This window comes from Bombus terrestris, chromosome 13, assembly GCF_910591885.1.
Source record: "Bombus terrestris chromosome 13, iyBomTerr1.2, whole genome shotgun sequence".
Taxonomy (NCBI): Eukaryota; Metazoa; Arthropoda; class Insecta; order Hymenoptera; family Apidae; genus Bombus; species Bombus terrestris.
In genome coordinates, this window is record NC_063281.1 from 8337170 (window position 1) to 8350824 (window position 13655).

The window sequence follows — 13655 nt, forward strand, 5'->3', positions numbered from 1 at the left end:
TCCATCGAAAGCGTTAGCTGTTCCACAGTATCGCCTTAGCTCGTAGTTCGTATCGAAATCCTTCGAAATCAAGTTGATCGTAGCGGTAAGTGACGTCACCAATGCTTTCTTCTACTATGCAAATGTACCCTTAGCTCTACGAATCTTAGGGTTGAGCTACATTTAAGGACGTGACTAATGCGCCGATACTTGGACCAGGTATTTACAGCGAAGATTTCATTCGTCGTTTCTACGTTTCGTGGGATTTATTGGGACGCGGTGAAAGAGGAAGGGGGAGGGAGAGCGGGGGAAGAATTGGATCGAGTACGAGTGACGAGATGACGATCAATCTCTTTTAACGGCTTCGTCGAAGTTTTGTCGAGGATTAGATCGTTCGTCGAAACAGGGGGTGGATTTGCGCCGTTTCGAACGCTCGGAGGATCTTGGCGTGAGAGAAAACCACGGCTCGTTAATTTGTCATTCGTAGGATCTGTAGCGCGTTCCACGTTCCGTTCGTTCGCTAAATGTCAACTCCTTCGTTTTTCTTTGTCAACGAGTTACAATGAGAATAAAGCTGACGCTATACGCGGGGCCCCTATTGTATCTTCAATTCAGACTGAAAATTACGTATTCTGTGGAAAACACGGTACACGAACTAGGGAGATTATTTCATGTTCGCTAATTAGGTCCTGTGCCCCTGATCATTCTAACAGCTGGAATTTGTCTTATTACGCACTTCAAAATGTAGAGAAGAAAGAACCGGAATGGACGAAGAGAGAGGAGATTCCCTTGGTATGATACTCTTGAGAGTGAAATGCTCTGCGAGACAGAGCCCCAGACATCCGGATGGCGGGCGGAAGAACAAACGTTGAAAAACGGAGCTGGACAGATGCGAGTATTATTTACCCGGTCGTGCATGTGTTCGCCCCGATGTCAGTACTCGCGGTTTCCATTGTTCGAAGACTTTTATAATTGGAGAGAGACGGTCAGCCGCATTAATGCGTCCACGAAGGGCCAGTCTGGCGAACTTTTCAATGGAATCATAATTACGTGGTCGCTAGATATTACATTTCTCTCTTCCTTTCACCGATGTCGCCGCGTCCTGGCTTCGCTTTTCTACACCACATTTTTTTGCCTACGCTTCGTTACAACTCATTTTTATAGTTGGCATTTCTTTCGATGTTTTTTTATCGCGTCGTTTTTGTTAATTCGATTAGCAATCTCTATGCGAGCGAACGTTGAAACGCGAAACACGACGCGGCCAGTTCTCTACCTTTTCAGAGAGAGAGCCGACTGAGTTGGTTCGTGAAAATCTTTTGTGCGAATAAATTTAAATAATGGAAAAATTTCGCGAATGATAAATCTCGGTGCGTTATTATGAAAAAACACACGCGATACGTTATAGGAAAATGTCGGAAGTTCGAGAACTAAATGGGCCATGTTAACCGCAAGCCGCACGAAACAAGTTCGACGATGAAATAATGTATTTTGCAGTTTCGTCTTCGCGGGGGAAATCGAAATGAAGGTAGACCGGGCGCAGACTGTCTGTGAAATTTGTAGAGAAAATACGGTCTTTTCCGTTGGTCGGCTGACATTAGCGGAAATAAACCATTATGAAAATGTTCCGTAAATAGAAGCATGACCAAACGTGGTGCGGTTTTGGGGTCTCCACCTTTTGCCGTAGTGGGTTTCGACTTTCAAGAGGGTGGTGGCTCGACTGGGGGGGATTATAGAGCTTTGCCAGGATATCAATTATAACCAGAAACAGTTATTCTGTGCACCGAAACCCTTTTCCGCTCCTTTCCTACCCTTCCCTCCCTTGCACCGTTCCGACCATTCCTAATCCTCTGTAAATTATATTATTTTCACTGTTTGTTTACCGGTCTCCCTATTCTGTTCCCTTCTGCGCAGGATTTGCGGCGACTTTCCGGCTTTTGCCGCGTCCCACCCTCTCTTTACGGGACTTCGTATTAAAATCATTACTCCGAATGCCGTTTACCATAACGAGTTATCGTGCTAGGCGCCACTATATTCACCTTGCCGCAAAAATCGATCGAACGTCACGATCAAAGAAAGAAAGAAAGGGAAAAAAGATATACATTGGACACGTTAATTGCTCCATTAGCACGGATAATTCTATCCGCACACGTGAACAAGCCCTATTTTTCTTTGGCCTGGGATATTATGCAAATACTCGTGCACTCTGTGAAAATTATGTATACTGTTCCGCTCGTAGTAACGACATTGTTCAGCGTCGCGTCAAAATCTCCGTGTCCGCCGAAAAATCTTACGACACGTACATTTTTTTCCACGCTACACCCTTTAACACTCTTATTTCCCCCGGTGCCGTGTTCCCGAACACGTGTAGCAGAGACCTTATTATGCAAATGTACGAGGTGAAACGGCCTGGACCTAGCTATGATCGTTCGGAGACAACCCCCGCGCGCTCCTGCGGGTGCAGTTTATACCATGAACGAAGTGGTTAAACATAGAAGCCCGCTACAGGGAAACAGGACGCCTGTGATACGCACGTGCGTTGTTTATGGACGCTTATAATTGTGCGTATTTTCTTAAATGTCATGGCAATTGCATTCGTCTAAATATTCAGATTAACCGAATTCTAAGACGAGACATCGAACATAGAACCAATATGTTAACAGTGGTTTGCGAGTAGATCGAATCGTCGATCCCCAAGGTGGACCGTATAGGCGAGGTCTTCTGTTATCGATGTACGAAATGTACATTTGCACTTATGATCGTACGTACACGTATGTACCGCGCAACACGCAAACCAAATGTCTATGCATTCCACGAAGATCGGCTAGGACACTAAGAGAGATTGGAAGAGTGAGCGAGAGGGGTAGCATGTGCGAGTGAGAATTCGCCGCTAACCAGTCGGTGGAGGAACGGTGGGAGTGTTGTTGGGGTGATAGCGGACGGGGGTGGGTGTTTACTTTTGGTGTTGGGCAAGTAGCGCCCGGCATGCATGGTTCCCTCTGATAGCAAACACTGAGTATCGATCAGTATGACTCTGGTAAACAACTATTGTAGAGTAGTATAGTATAGAACGGGTTTTGTCCCCTTCGACCCCCTGCCGCTCCTCGCTGTCCCATTCCCTGGTACCACTGGACACCCCTTTGCTCCTCGCAACCCCTTCGTACTGTGTGCCAACCCTGCGTCCACCCATTCCCATCCTCAACAACTCCGTCGTGTACTCGCGATATGCCTGCTTACGTGTCGGACAGGGCCGTCCTAAACGAAGATTCTTTCGAAGAAACGCGTGTCGTACAAAAATGTGATTTTTTTCCACTTTCGTATTTTTTACTTCATTCGTTGGTATCCATCGCTTCGTCTATCGACGATCGTCGTTTCATTTATAAACAAGTTATAATGTCGTTTACGTTTGATTGCACGATACGATGTTATTTTGAAATTCGTGTTTGTTCCACGTGAAGTGAAATAATGGTAGATGCACGGTATAAGTAGATTCGGGTGTCCATGGCCAAACATCGCGCACCACATAAGCATCGTAGATACTCGAAAAGGGCCGAATCGATCGATGTAAAAAGATTGTAGGAAGATCGTTCGTATTTTGACGAATTAATTATTTTTTTTTTTTACAATAACATTACGACAGAAGAGTTTGAGAAAAATTAGTAGTAAGATTGGAAATAAGTACGTCCCTGAAGCGGATGCTAATCATCTTGGCGAAGGGTGTCTGAAATTGTCGCCCCATCGCGCAATCCCCAAGCTCGACAACCCCTGCGACTCACCCTAACGGTTCGCTTAACCAAACAACCTTGATAAATTATGCAAAAATCAACAACACTACGAAATGCACCTCCCACGCAAGGTGGATAGATCGAGGGTGAAACAGCACGATCTTTCTCCTATGGTTGTTAAAAACTTTCTTTTTTGTACTTGACCAGGAAATTACACCGATACAATGATAACCAGAGACCGTAATCTTCTCAGAACACGCTTGTACTCGACTATGAACGGGGGAAATTATTATAAACCTTAATCTTCTTCATCGTTACTTTTTCGATACGGTGGCTTAATTTCAATAAACAATTTATTTAAACGTTCTCACCGAGAATGATAATGCGGCTTTTTAACATATATGCGGCGTTGCGTACGATTAATAAATGCATAGCAATTAGAGCGCAATAATTCGATGAAATTTATTGCGGCCGATATAATTTTATCAGAAATTTTCACCGAATGTAGTTTTATTACTGTGTGAATGAACCACATTAACCGTTTATGCCGCTGTGCATCGACGTGAACGATGTGTGACCCATGAAATCCGCGAGCCAATAAATGAATATAGCCCACGCGTGAGAATAAAATCCGTCGCTAAACTGTGCAACAGGTGTTAGAGGTTATTGACAATCTTTTCATCAGAATGACGGTGTTTGTGCGATATTTCGCCGAATATCGGGGCTTTTAAGCGATAACGATGTCCCTTTCCACAGACTCCTGTTTTGTCGCATTTTCCGGATATTACTTTCCGACGGGTATTATTTTCCTGTCGATTAACGATTGATCTCTCCTCTTATTTATTAAACTCATCTCTTTCCACTGGGTCGATCCTGTAATTATTATTGACAGCGAGAAAAAGATACATCCGATCGGACAAATCGAATTCTTACATGACAGTTTTCAATTATGAAATCGATAACGTCGGAAGACGAAAGGATTTATCGAAGTGAAACAAAAATCGTACTCTCTGTAGTATCTCGCGCTTGTGTGTGCGCAACGCTTTTGCTTTTCACGCTCTCACATTGCCTGTTTCCCTCGGCATCCCTCTTTCCCCACCGCCATTGAAGGTTCTTATCAATACCGTAGCTATGCACTCGGCATTGTGCGAATGGTTTGGTTCCGTCCGTCGAGAAACAAGACGGACAACAACAACAAACAACAACAAACTAGCCAATGTAAAGTCCCCCTCCGTGCTTCCCTTCCACGACCTGTTTTCCCTACATTGTCCTCACCCCCATCATTCGCTATCGTTCCGATTATAACCATGACAGTTTCAATCTTGCATACCATACGCTCCTTTCCTCGATATGTGTCACTGTCTGGCACAACTTTTCATGATAACCTCTAATAGTATCTGCTTACTCTTTCGTTCACCGTGTTCTATCCAAGTTTCTCATTCACCGTCCGTGCATTCTGTATATATCGAAATTACTCGTACCCGGAAGCAAGAGGAAGATTATTAAAATGTCAAAGAACGATCCCTTCCACGGCAACGAGCTATGAATAAAAAAAGAAAAAGAAAAAAAAAGAAGCGAACGCGTATATTTAGAAGAAGGGGTATTCGTGCAATTTTCACGGTATATGCACGTCGGTTTTAAATATCATGAATGAAAGGTATTACGAATTGATGATTATATCCAAGACTACGTGCATACGGCGATGATAAATTGCCCTGCGATGTGATGGTGATGAATGCATCGGAATGGCTCGTCAGCTTTAGTGTGGTCTTAGGACTAGGCCGAATCGATAACAATAACTACATCGAGCCGCATCAACTCCCGTCCATATCTTAACGCAACCTCTGCCGTGCGTGAACATGGATCAGCATCTATCTTATAAATGATATCGCGGAAACCTACACGTGCCACGATTATCTGATTATCTAATTACCGGTATCTCGGCAGTGTTGCCGCAACACGTTGCAAGTCAAGTGTTCCTTGATGCTGCAGCTCGATACAAAATTCAAGCTTCTCCACATTTTTGCGTGGCAGCGAAGTCTGGCTGTACGTTCAAATCAAAAGCGTATTTACGAAGGAGAAACTGGTAAGTGCTCGGCGGAATATCCAAGAAGACGCGGGTGACAACGGGACAAAGAAAGAGAGAGAGAGAGAGAGAGAGAGAGAGAAAGAAAGAAAGAGCGTGAGAGAAGCAAGACACGGACAAAGAAAAGAACGACAGACACGAAGGCAGAAGGAGCTACGTACAAGTAGTGAGGCTTCGCGGACGAAGCGTGTCTGACAGAAACGGGACTACAACGAGGGACGAGGAACGAGATACATCGAGATAGAAGGTGAAACGAAGAGGCAACGAAACGGCGAGGGAGGGATGGAGACAGAGGGAGGCCGTGTGAGTGCGCCGACTCAGTAGCCGCGTGTTCGGTGCGGCCGTAGGGTTTCGCGGCCAAGCGGTGCCGAGCGTCGCACAGTCGCGACGGCAGCCACCGGCGCGCGGTACCCCTTTTTCTTTAAACCACACTCTCAATTCCGCACGGTTCAGCGCACGTTTCCTGCGTCGACGACGACGACGACGAGGATAAAGACCAAGGACGTGGACGAACACGACGCTGGTCAGCTCCGATTGCGAAAGAGGGCGCCTTTCGTCGTTACCACCACCACCACCACCACCACCAACAACCACTACCACCACTACTACTACTACACTATTACTACTGCTACTGCTACTACTACTACTACTGATACTACTACTGCTACTATTACTACTACTACTACTGCTACTACTACTACCACTGCTACTGCTACTATTACACTACCACTATCATCATCCACAACCCTCCTTTCAAAAATATCACGCAGCACTTACGAGGATAACACGTGGATACGCATCGCTCTTCCCTTTGGTCCGACAGATAGACAGATATCGTCGTAACCTACCGTTGTCTCGCCGCATTGTCGCGCTCGCGTCCCGGCTTGAGAAATTAAAAACCGCGACACCGAGAGAAATCGAGACATCGTCCTCCTCTCCCCAAGGAGAGAGACACGTGGCGCGGCGCACGCGGAGGTGACCAACGACGAGAAAGAGAAAGAGAGAGAGACAGAGAGAAGCCGTGAACCGCGAAGGCCGAAAGGAAGGAATAGATAAATAGATAAATAGACCTTTGAAGGAAAGAAAAGGAGAGAGAGCGAGGGATAGAGAGAAAGAGAGCGGGAAGGAGAAGAACGAGAAGGTGAAAGAGAGAAAGGGGGGAGGAAGTGGACTCTGTGAGGAGGAAGAGAGGGAGGCGGAGAAAGGTAGAGAGGTGGCAGAAGGACAGAGGAGCGAGAGGGGGTGGGCGGGAGAAGACGGACAGGGAGGAAAAGTACGAATTACCAGGACGAAGATTGTGGAAGATAGAGGAGAAACGGGAAACGGGTCTTGTGTCTCCGTTTCGTTTCTTCGAAAAATACTTTTACGAAGAGAAGGACGGAGGAACAAGCGAGAACAGCCACGAGCGAGACGACGAGGAGGAAGCGGGACATGCTGGAACCACGCTGGAGACCCGTCCAGGTAGAGACTTTCTTCACCCCTGCAACACTTGTTTCGTCTTCACTGCACTGCTTCTTAATGACACCCGATGCCTGATTGACTGTCTGACTGCCTGACTGCCTGCCTGCCTGACTGTCTGCCTGCCTGCCTGCCTGCCTACCTACCTGTCTGCCTGTCTATGATTAAATACAATCGTATAGTTGTATCTCAGTCACGCATTTTCTCTCTCTCTCTTTTTCTCTCTTTCTCTTTCGTTTCATTCGTTTAAGTCCGTCTCTTTGTCTCATCATTCTCTGCCGCTTGCCTCATTCATCGTTCTTTGCGTTACTCTTACTCAATGATGATCGCCACGTGCCATCGACGAGTCCCTTTGCACGCTGTCGTTACCCGAGACTGTTGTTCAGCTTTTTTCCAATCATTTGCATCTATCGCTTCCTTCTCTCATTGGTGTGCGTGCTGCTTTTGTTCCACCATATTCCCTCCCCTTTTTGTCCGTTGTTTCGTATTGTTTCGTTTTGTCACCGGAGAATTTAGCATCTCCGCGCAGATACGTTGTACCGATCAGCGAACGTACATACGTATAAAGACTCTGTCTTTGGTTTAGAGATCGGTACAGGACGATATTTATCGGTAGGCACCGTAATACGATTCAGAATAAAATCGACATTTAGTACGAAAATACTTGAGATTATCGTTACATTTTTAATGACGAGCAACGCGATTTTCAGTCAGCGGAATTGGGTCGTTACGAAAACAGAGTTAGCGGAAATGGGTATTTAAATATTTGGGAAAAACGATCGATATTACGAACTTATCGATTATTCCACCGAAAGACATGTAACAGGCGAGCGCTGATCACGATAATGTGCGTCATAGCGGTTCTAGTATTATAAAACCAAGTTTAGGCTTATCGCGTTTTGTCGTTTAGCGGTAGCCGAGCGTTTCTCGTTATAATATAGATAAATGGCTCTTTGCTTTGGAGTTTTCTGATTGATCTTACGTTGAGCGAACCGGACGATATTCGTGGAAATGACACTTTAACGATCCTGACAAGACAAATAGGTGCACCGGACAAGCAAAATGGTTGGTCAAATAAATCTCGCTACACAGTTCCAAGATTAACTACGCTCGAGTAACTAAATGCGTATCTGCCTTAGTACAGAAATCTTTCCGGCAAAACGCATTTTTCCTAAAAATAATCTTGGCAGTAATAGGCTTGCTTTGACACTGCCTGAAAATTTGAAAGATATAATACGCCGATATGAATCATCGCGTTATTAGCTCGATTATTTCAACGACTCACTATCTGCAACCTATTTCGCCTGTATAGTGCTTGGTATCGTTCCATTTCAACTGTAATTTATCGCTTTTAACGGGAAACGTATGACTCGAATCAAAGAAAAGGCAAAGGAAGAAAATAGTAAGAAAAAAGGAACAGAAAGAGAATACGATAGGAACCTAACGTTCGTTTGATTGCTCTAAAATTACAGTGGAAAGACCATCGATTAATCGTGACGCCTCAATCTCCCCTTTAAATTTATCCGACGTATCCAACGAAACATCCGAGATGGCACCTAGCTTGGTATATTCGTTTGGTAATGGTAGTTACGCTTCAATCGAAGAACGCTTCGTGTTACCTGGGAATAGGGGTGATTTTTCTCAGAAGGATATAGTCAATGGGAGTAGACGAAGCTATGGGAGGATGATGGTGTATGGGTGGTGTAGGTATGAGACTGCAGAAGTCCCGGGGTGTAGTAGGTGGAACAACGCAGAGACGGAGGCGGTCCTACCCTACTTGGGGGCGTTAAAGAAGTAGGTGGGGTTGGCCACCCCCGCGCATCAACCCTTGCACCCCGCGTCTCCGAAACCCCTGTGAATCGCCCGGTTCCCTTCGATCCCATATTCGCCAATCAACCAACCCACCCTGCTTCTCCTATCCTCTCTCCTTTTTCCGTTTTCTAGTGCTCCTCCAAGGTTGCCGGTACTCCGTGCAGCCATCTGCTTCTGGTCCCTTTGGCTGACCAAAGATTTCGTCAAAATTCAAAGGCGGCTGCTCACTGACAGCCGTGTTAAAACAGATCGCGGTCTGACGATCGCTCGAGAGGCTAGAGGTCCGTGTGGAGTGAAGACGACGATGGAACATCGATTGGAGAAGTGTTGGAAATTCTGATACGGTGTTTCCTGTTCCAAGTTGAATGGTCGCGTGGTCCACCGGTGTACCGATCGATTCTTCGTGTTATTTCCAAGTGCCTGGTGCGTGGTATCGTCGGTTCATCTTCTTGCTCGAGCTGGGCATTACCTGGCAACGATTCCAAGTCTTTGTCACGCCTTTCTCGTTGCTCGAACGAAGGTTCAGATCGGCCAAAGGGTGTTGCTTGTCAATCGCGGTGTATATTTCGCATCATCCCCGCCACGGCTGACGTACTCGCCCATCTTCTCACCTCTTTCGCTGCTTCGGACGTAGACCCGTCTGAGTGTGCACACACGTGCGTTCCACGCATACACATAGCAGGGGCAGCGGGCGTGTATGCAGCCGCATAGGATGAAGATACATACGGTACAGTGTACCAACACAGTTGTGCCACTATAACCCCCGTTTTCGCGCTTGCTTGGCACGGCACAGCATCCCTCTTCGGCTACTTCCGGCCAGACCAAGCTCCGCCCACTTTTATATTAATCACGTCTTGGTTCGCTTCTGGCTTCTGTTCTCCATCTTTCTTCCCCGGTGAGCGATTTCCTACTGTGGACGCTTGGGAACCACACCTTTGCTCGTTGGTTTATTCATGCTCCAGGTTTGCGACGCGAATCCCCATATATATAATTTTTTCTTCTTCTACTTGGTTGTCGCTACGGTGAAGGATACGATCCTACGATGCTTTCTTTACACGTTCCTGATCATGACATGGTACATGGTGATCTGTAAATGCAGGCGAAGCAATAAATAACCGCATACGTTTCTCTATCGGATCAGACTCTTATTACAGTAACGAATCAATATCATGTCTGATAATCTTTCCAAAAGAAGTATAGATCTGGATAGATCCTTCGACGTCTCGCTAAGCGTAAATTCTCCGGTAGTTTATAACGCGTCGCTTTTTTCCCCGGCACCAGCGAAGGGGAGTCGTAGTGCGATATTTCACGAATCGTCGTGTCCTCGACGGCTCGAGAGGAGCCGAAAAAAAAGAGAGTAAAAAGAGTGATTCTCGCCGCCATGTAGTTGACTGCGACATTCGTGCGTTCCGAGCACGGTGCGCCAGAGTAATGAATAATAACCAGTTATTATTGCCAGGTCGAGCAATAAACACGCAGCTCACAAACACACCACCCCCTCGCCGCAATAAGGGTTGTCACGCATAGGTACGACATTTGTTTCCAGTGCGCGTCGAGTGTGCACGTTACGAGCACCACCTTTCTACAGATATTTGTTCCATTGTTACACGTTGTGTATCGTGACTGCTTCTCCGCCACTTTCGCGATCTACCGATCCTCGTGCCGCCTATCATCCGTCACAGCCACTTCAACGCCACTCCGCATTGTCCTCGTCGATTCTTCAATTCATCGCGACCGCTCGTTTTTATTATTTTCCTTTTCCGTTCCACGCGACACGCGGCCGTACGTCGTGCAAACCGCCAGGGCTAGCGTCTTCAACGCGTCATCGTGGATTTACAATTTCCTTTCTGAAAATCCGTTCCATCGCATCGACCATCCCTTTCGTCGATAAACGAGCAGAGTTGACAGATTCGGGACAATTTATTTCAATAACGCTATGGTTAAATTTGCACTGGCAATAGGGCTGTGGAGAAAATACACGCCTGTCTGAACATTGATATGTTTACCAGCAATCATTTAACGAACAGCTACCGACAGTGTCGATCATGTTAAAAACGAACGTTTCGACGAAAGTACGATAGTTGGATGGAATTAACATCGGCGAAGTCACAGAGGTGATCGATCCGGCGATCGTACGTTAAGACGGTGTGTATAAATTGTTTTGTAAATGATGGAGTCGCGACATGGACGCGAAACGTTGTATATCGATGCAACCGATATCGACGCGAAGCATTCGAATTCCTAGAGGTTGGTTCATTTTGTCGCGATAATACGCATTCCATGTCATTCCGATAGCGCGTGTACGGTAATGCATCATCGCCCCCGCGACGGGTATTTGTCAATAGAAACAGGCATCGACGCCGCAACTGCGGCAAGTATACGTCAATATACATAACGACCGCCTGTTGACTTGTTACGTTGTCGAGTACCGCCGATGATTCGATGATTTGCCGATCCATGACTGCTCCGTGTCAAATATGCCCCCACGGCTGTTCCCGTAGGCGCGTTAACACGGGAACGCCGGCGGCCGTTCATTTGCGATCGGCGCACTAACGCGCGTCGTTACATTAAATTATCATCCAGCGATTGTGATGTACCGACGGTTTGCACGGCGACTCGTTATAACAAGATCATGGCGTCGCCTCGACGACAATTTCCCAGATATCCCGCTGCATCATGAATAATATCGCGATAAGGCTATCAAATCGAATATGTTTGGATCCGTTCCGACGTTAACTAGGTAATTTGGGTAATCGAAGGGTGACGTTGACGTTACCTAATGCGAAAACCATCTTTTTAGACTGCGAACATCACCGGCGACATTTATATATTTGCTCGCGCTTCGTTTTTGTAAATAGTATTTTTAGAAGATGTTTGGTCTATTATAATAGCCGCAATGTCAAGCAGTATTCGTGTACGGAGTTCTTGTTGGAAGACGATTTCGAAAATTGTTACGAATATAATGTCTATTATTTGCTCTCCGTCAACCTCGTTCCTCCTTCTCTCTCTTTCTCTCTCTCTCTTTTCTTTTTTGACTTTTTGCTAACGTCGCGCGGAGAATCGTATAGTTTCTTTTCGAAAAAAGAGAGGAGAGAGCTTTCTCCGTCGACGTCATTGTGCAGAAGGACGAAAGTACCAGAATCGCAGCGTACAAAGAGCGTTTCACGTTCCCTATGGGACGCCGAGGAGCGATTCGCGGGGATGGGCTCAAAAAAAGCCGATCATTATCCACTCGTTCTGCATTGGTCGCGTTACCCGATGCAACCTCGTTTGCAACGACTTTCCTCTCTCCTCTACTATAATAGAGATTCTGTACGATGCTGGACATTGGGAGCGTCCGCCGTATTAAAACCCATTCGTGTTTGAGCTCGTGATCCCATCGCGTATCAATTATTACGCAGATTTGTACACAAAGGGGGACGGCCGGTGTGCCGCCCAATATAAACCGCAATAATCGTCTGCATCTACTGTCTTGCAATTCGAATCATGCTCTCTCGACATCGCGACGTTTCATCGTCGGTGGCCGAATAACTACGCTCGAAAGAATATTCGATCGTGTAAGAAAATTCCATATGAAAATGCAATTTCTCTTGTGCGGTCGTTCGACGATGAAAAGGTCGCTAAAATTATACGGCGTTTTAATATAAGATAAGACAAATCACAGGTTAAAGAAAATCACTCTGTAAAAGAAAATCTCGTCGCGTGAGCCAGCGTACCGACGGCATGGAAACGAAAAGCGTTTCCATCGACTTGAATTCGCTTCATGCGACTGCATCGTAATAAAATTAAAATACAGGGCGTGGTAGCTGTTCGCGATAACTTTCGAGCCGCTGGAAGATCGAAGTGTGAAAAGCGGAATAGGGAATGGACGAATATTAAATAGGATGGTGTAACACGACACCGGGGTCTATGCAAAAATCTACCTCAACACACCTTACACTCATCTAGCGTAAAATCGTGCAAGCGTTGGCAGTTATTCGAGAATAACGGAAGTTTCTTCAGGGTCGAATATCACGGTGTCAATAAGAGAAAACTTGGTCACCTCGTCGCGACAGTGAAAAGAGTCGATCATGACCAGACCATACCGCGTTGGTTACGATGTATCTCGGCGCAACAACGCCGGTGACATAATAGAGCGACATCGCAATCCGTAGTGAACTGCGAGCGACGGCATATCAAAATGTAGATCGGTCTTGTTTGAATTCGCGGTTCTATCATGAATCAATTACCGCGCAGATTTGTACACAACGAGGATCGCGACGAAAGCTCGCGCGTGAAGGATGAGGGACATAAAGAGGGATTCGCAAACAGACGAAACGGTTGTGGGTCGTGGGTGCATAGATACGTGCCTGTACGCTGGTGTTCACCTGTGTTGTTGATGCATACGCAAACGTCAACCAGAGGCTCTACTCGAGGGTAGGGCCGTAACGTTTTTACACGGATGCTTCTTTATCGTCGTTCATCGACTGTTCCTTTTTTTTTTCTTCTTTACTTCAATATTTCTCTGCGCGATAATCATTCCATCCAACTTCGCCTATTCGACGAAACGACGTAAGTTTGTCGTCGTCGTCGTCGTCGTCGTTGTCGTCGTCGCCGCC

At 46.2% G+C, this 13655-nt stretch overlaps 1 protein-coding gene across 12 annotated transcripts in view; it reads left to right on the forward strand.

Annotated features, from left to right (window-relative positions):
* The first annotated feature begins 6109 nt into the window (after positions 1-6109).
* The window catches only part of LOC100651096 (forkhead box protein P1), a 216643-nt gene continuing 209097 nt past the window's right edge, over positions 6110-13655 (forward strand). For 6 of the 12 annotated variants that reach the window (XM_048411480.1, XM_012315298.3, XM_012315299.3 and 3 more), the window contains exon 1: positions 6111-7248. Coding sequence is in view for 11 of the 12 variants with exons in the window: in XM_012315298.3 (XP_012170688.1) it covers positions 7219-7248 (30 nt within the window). In the remaining variant the exon portion in view is untranslated. Of the gene's footprint in view, positions 7249-13655 lie in introns of all 12 variants that reach the window. The other 6 variants (XM_012315301.3, XM_012315302.3, XM_048411479.1 and 3 more) reach the window with 3 other exon arrangements.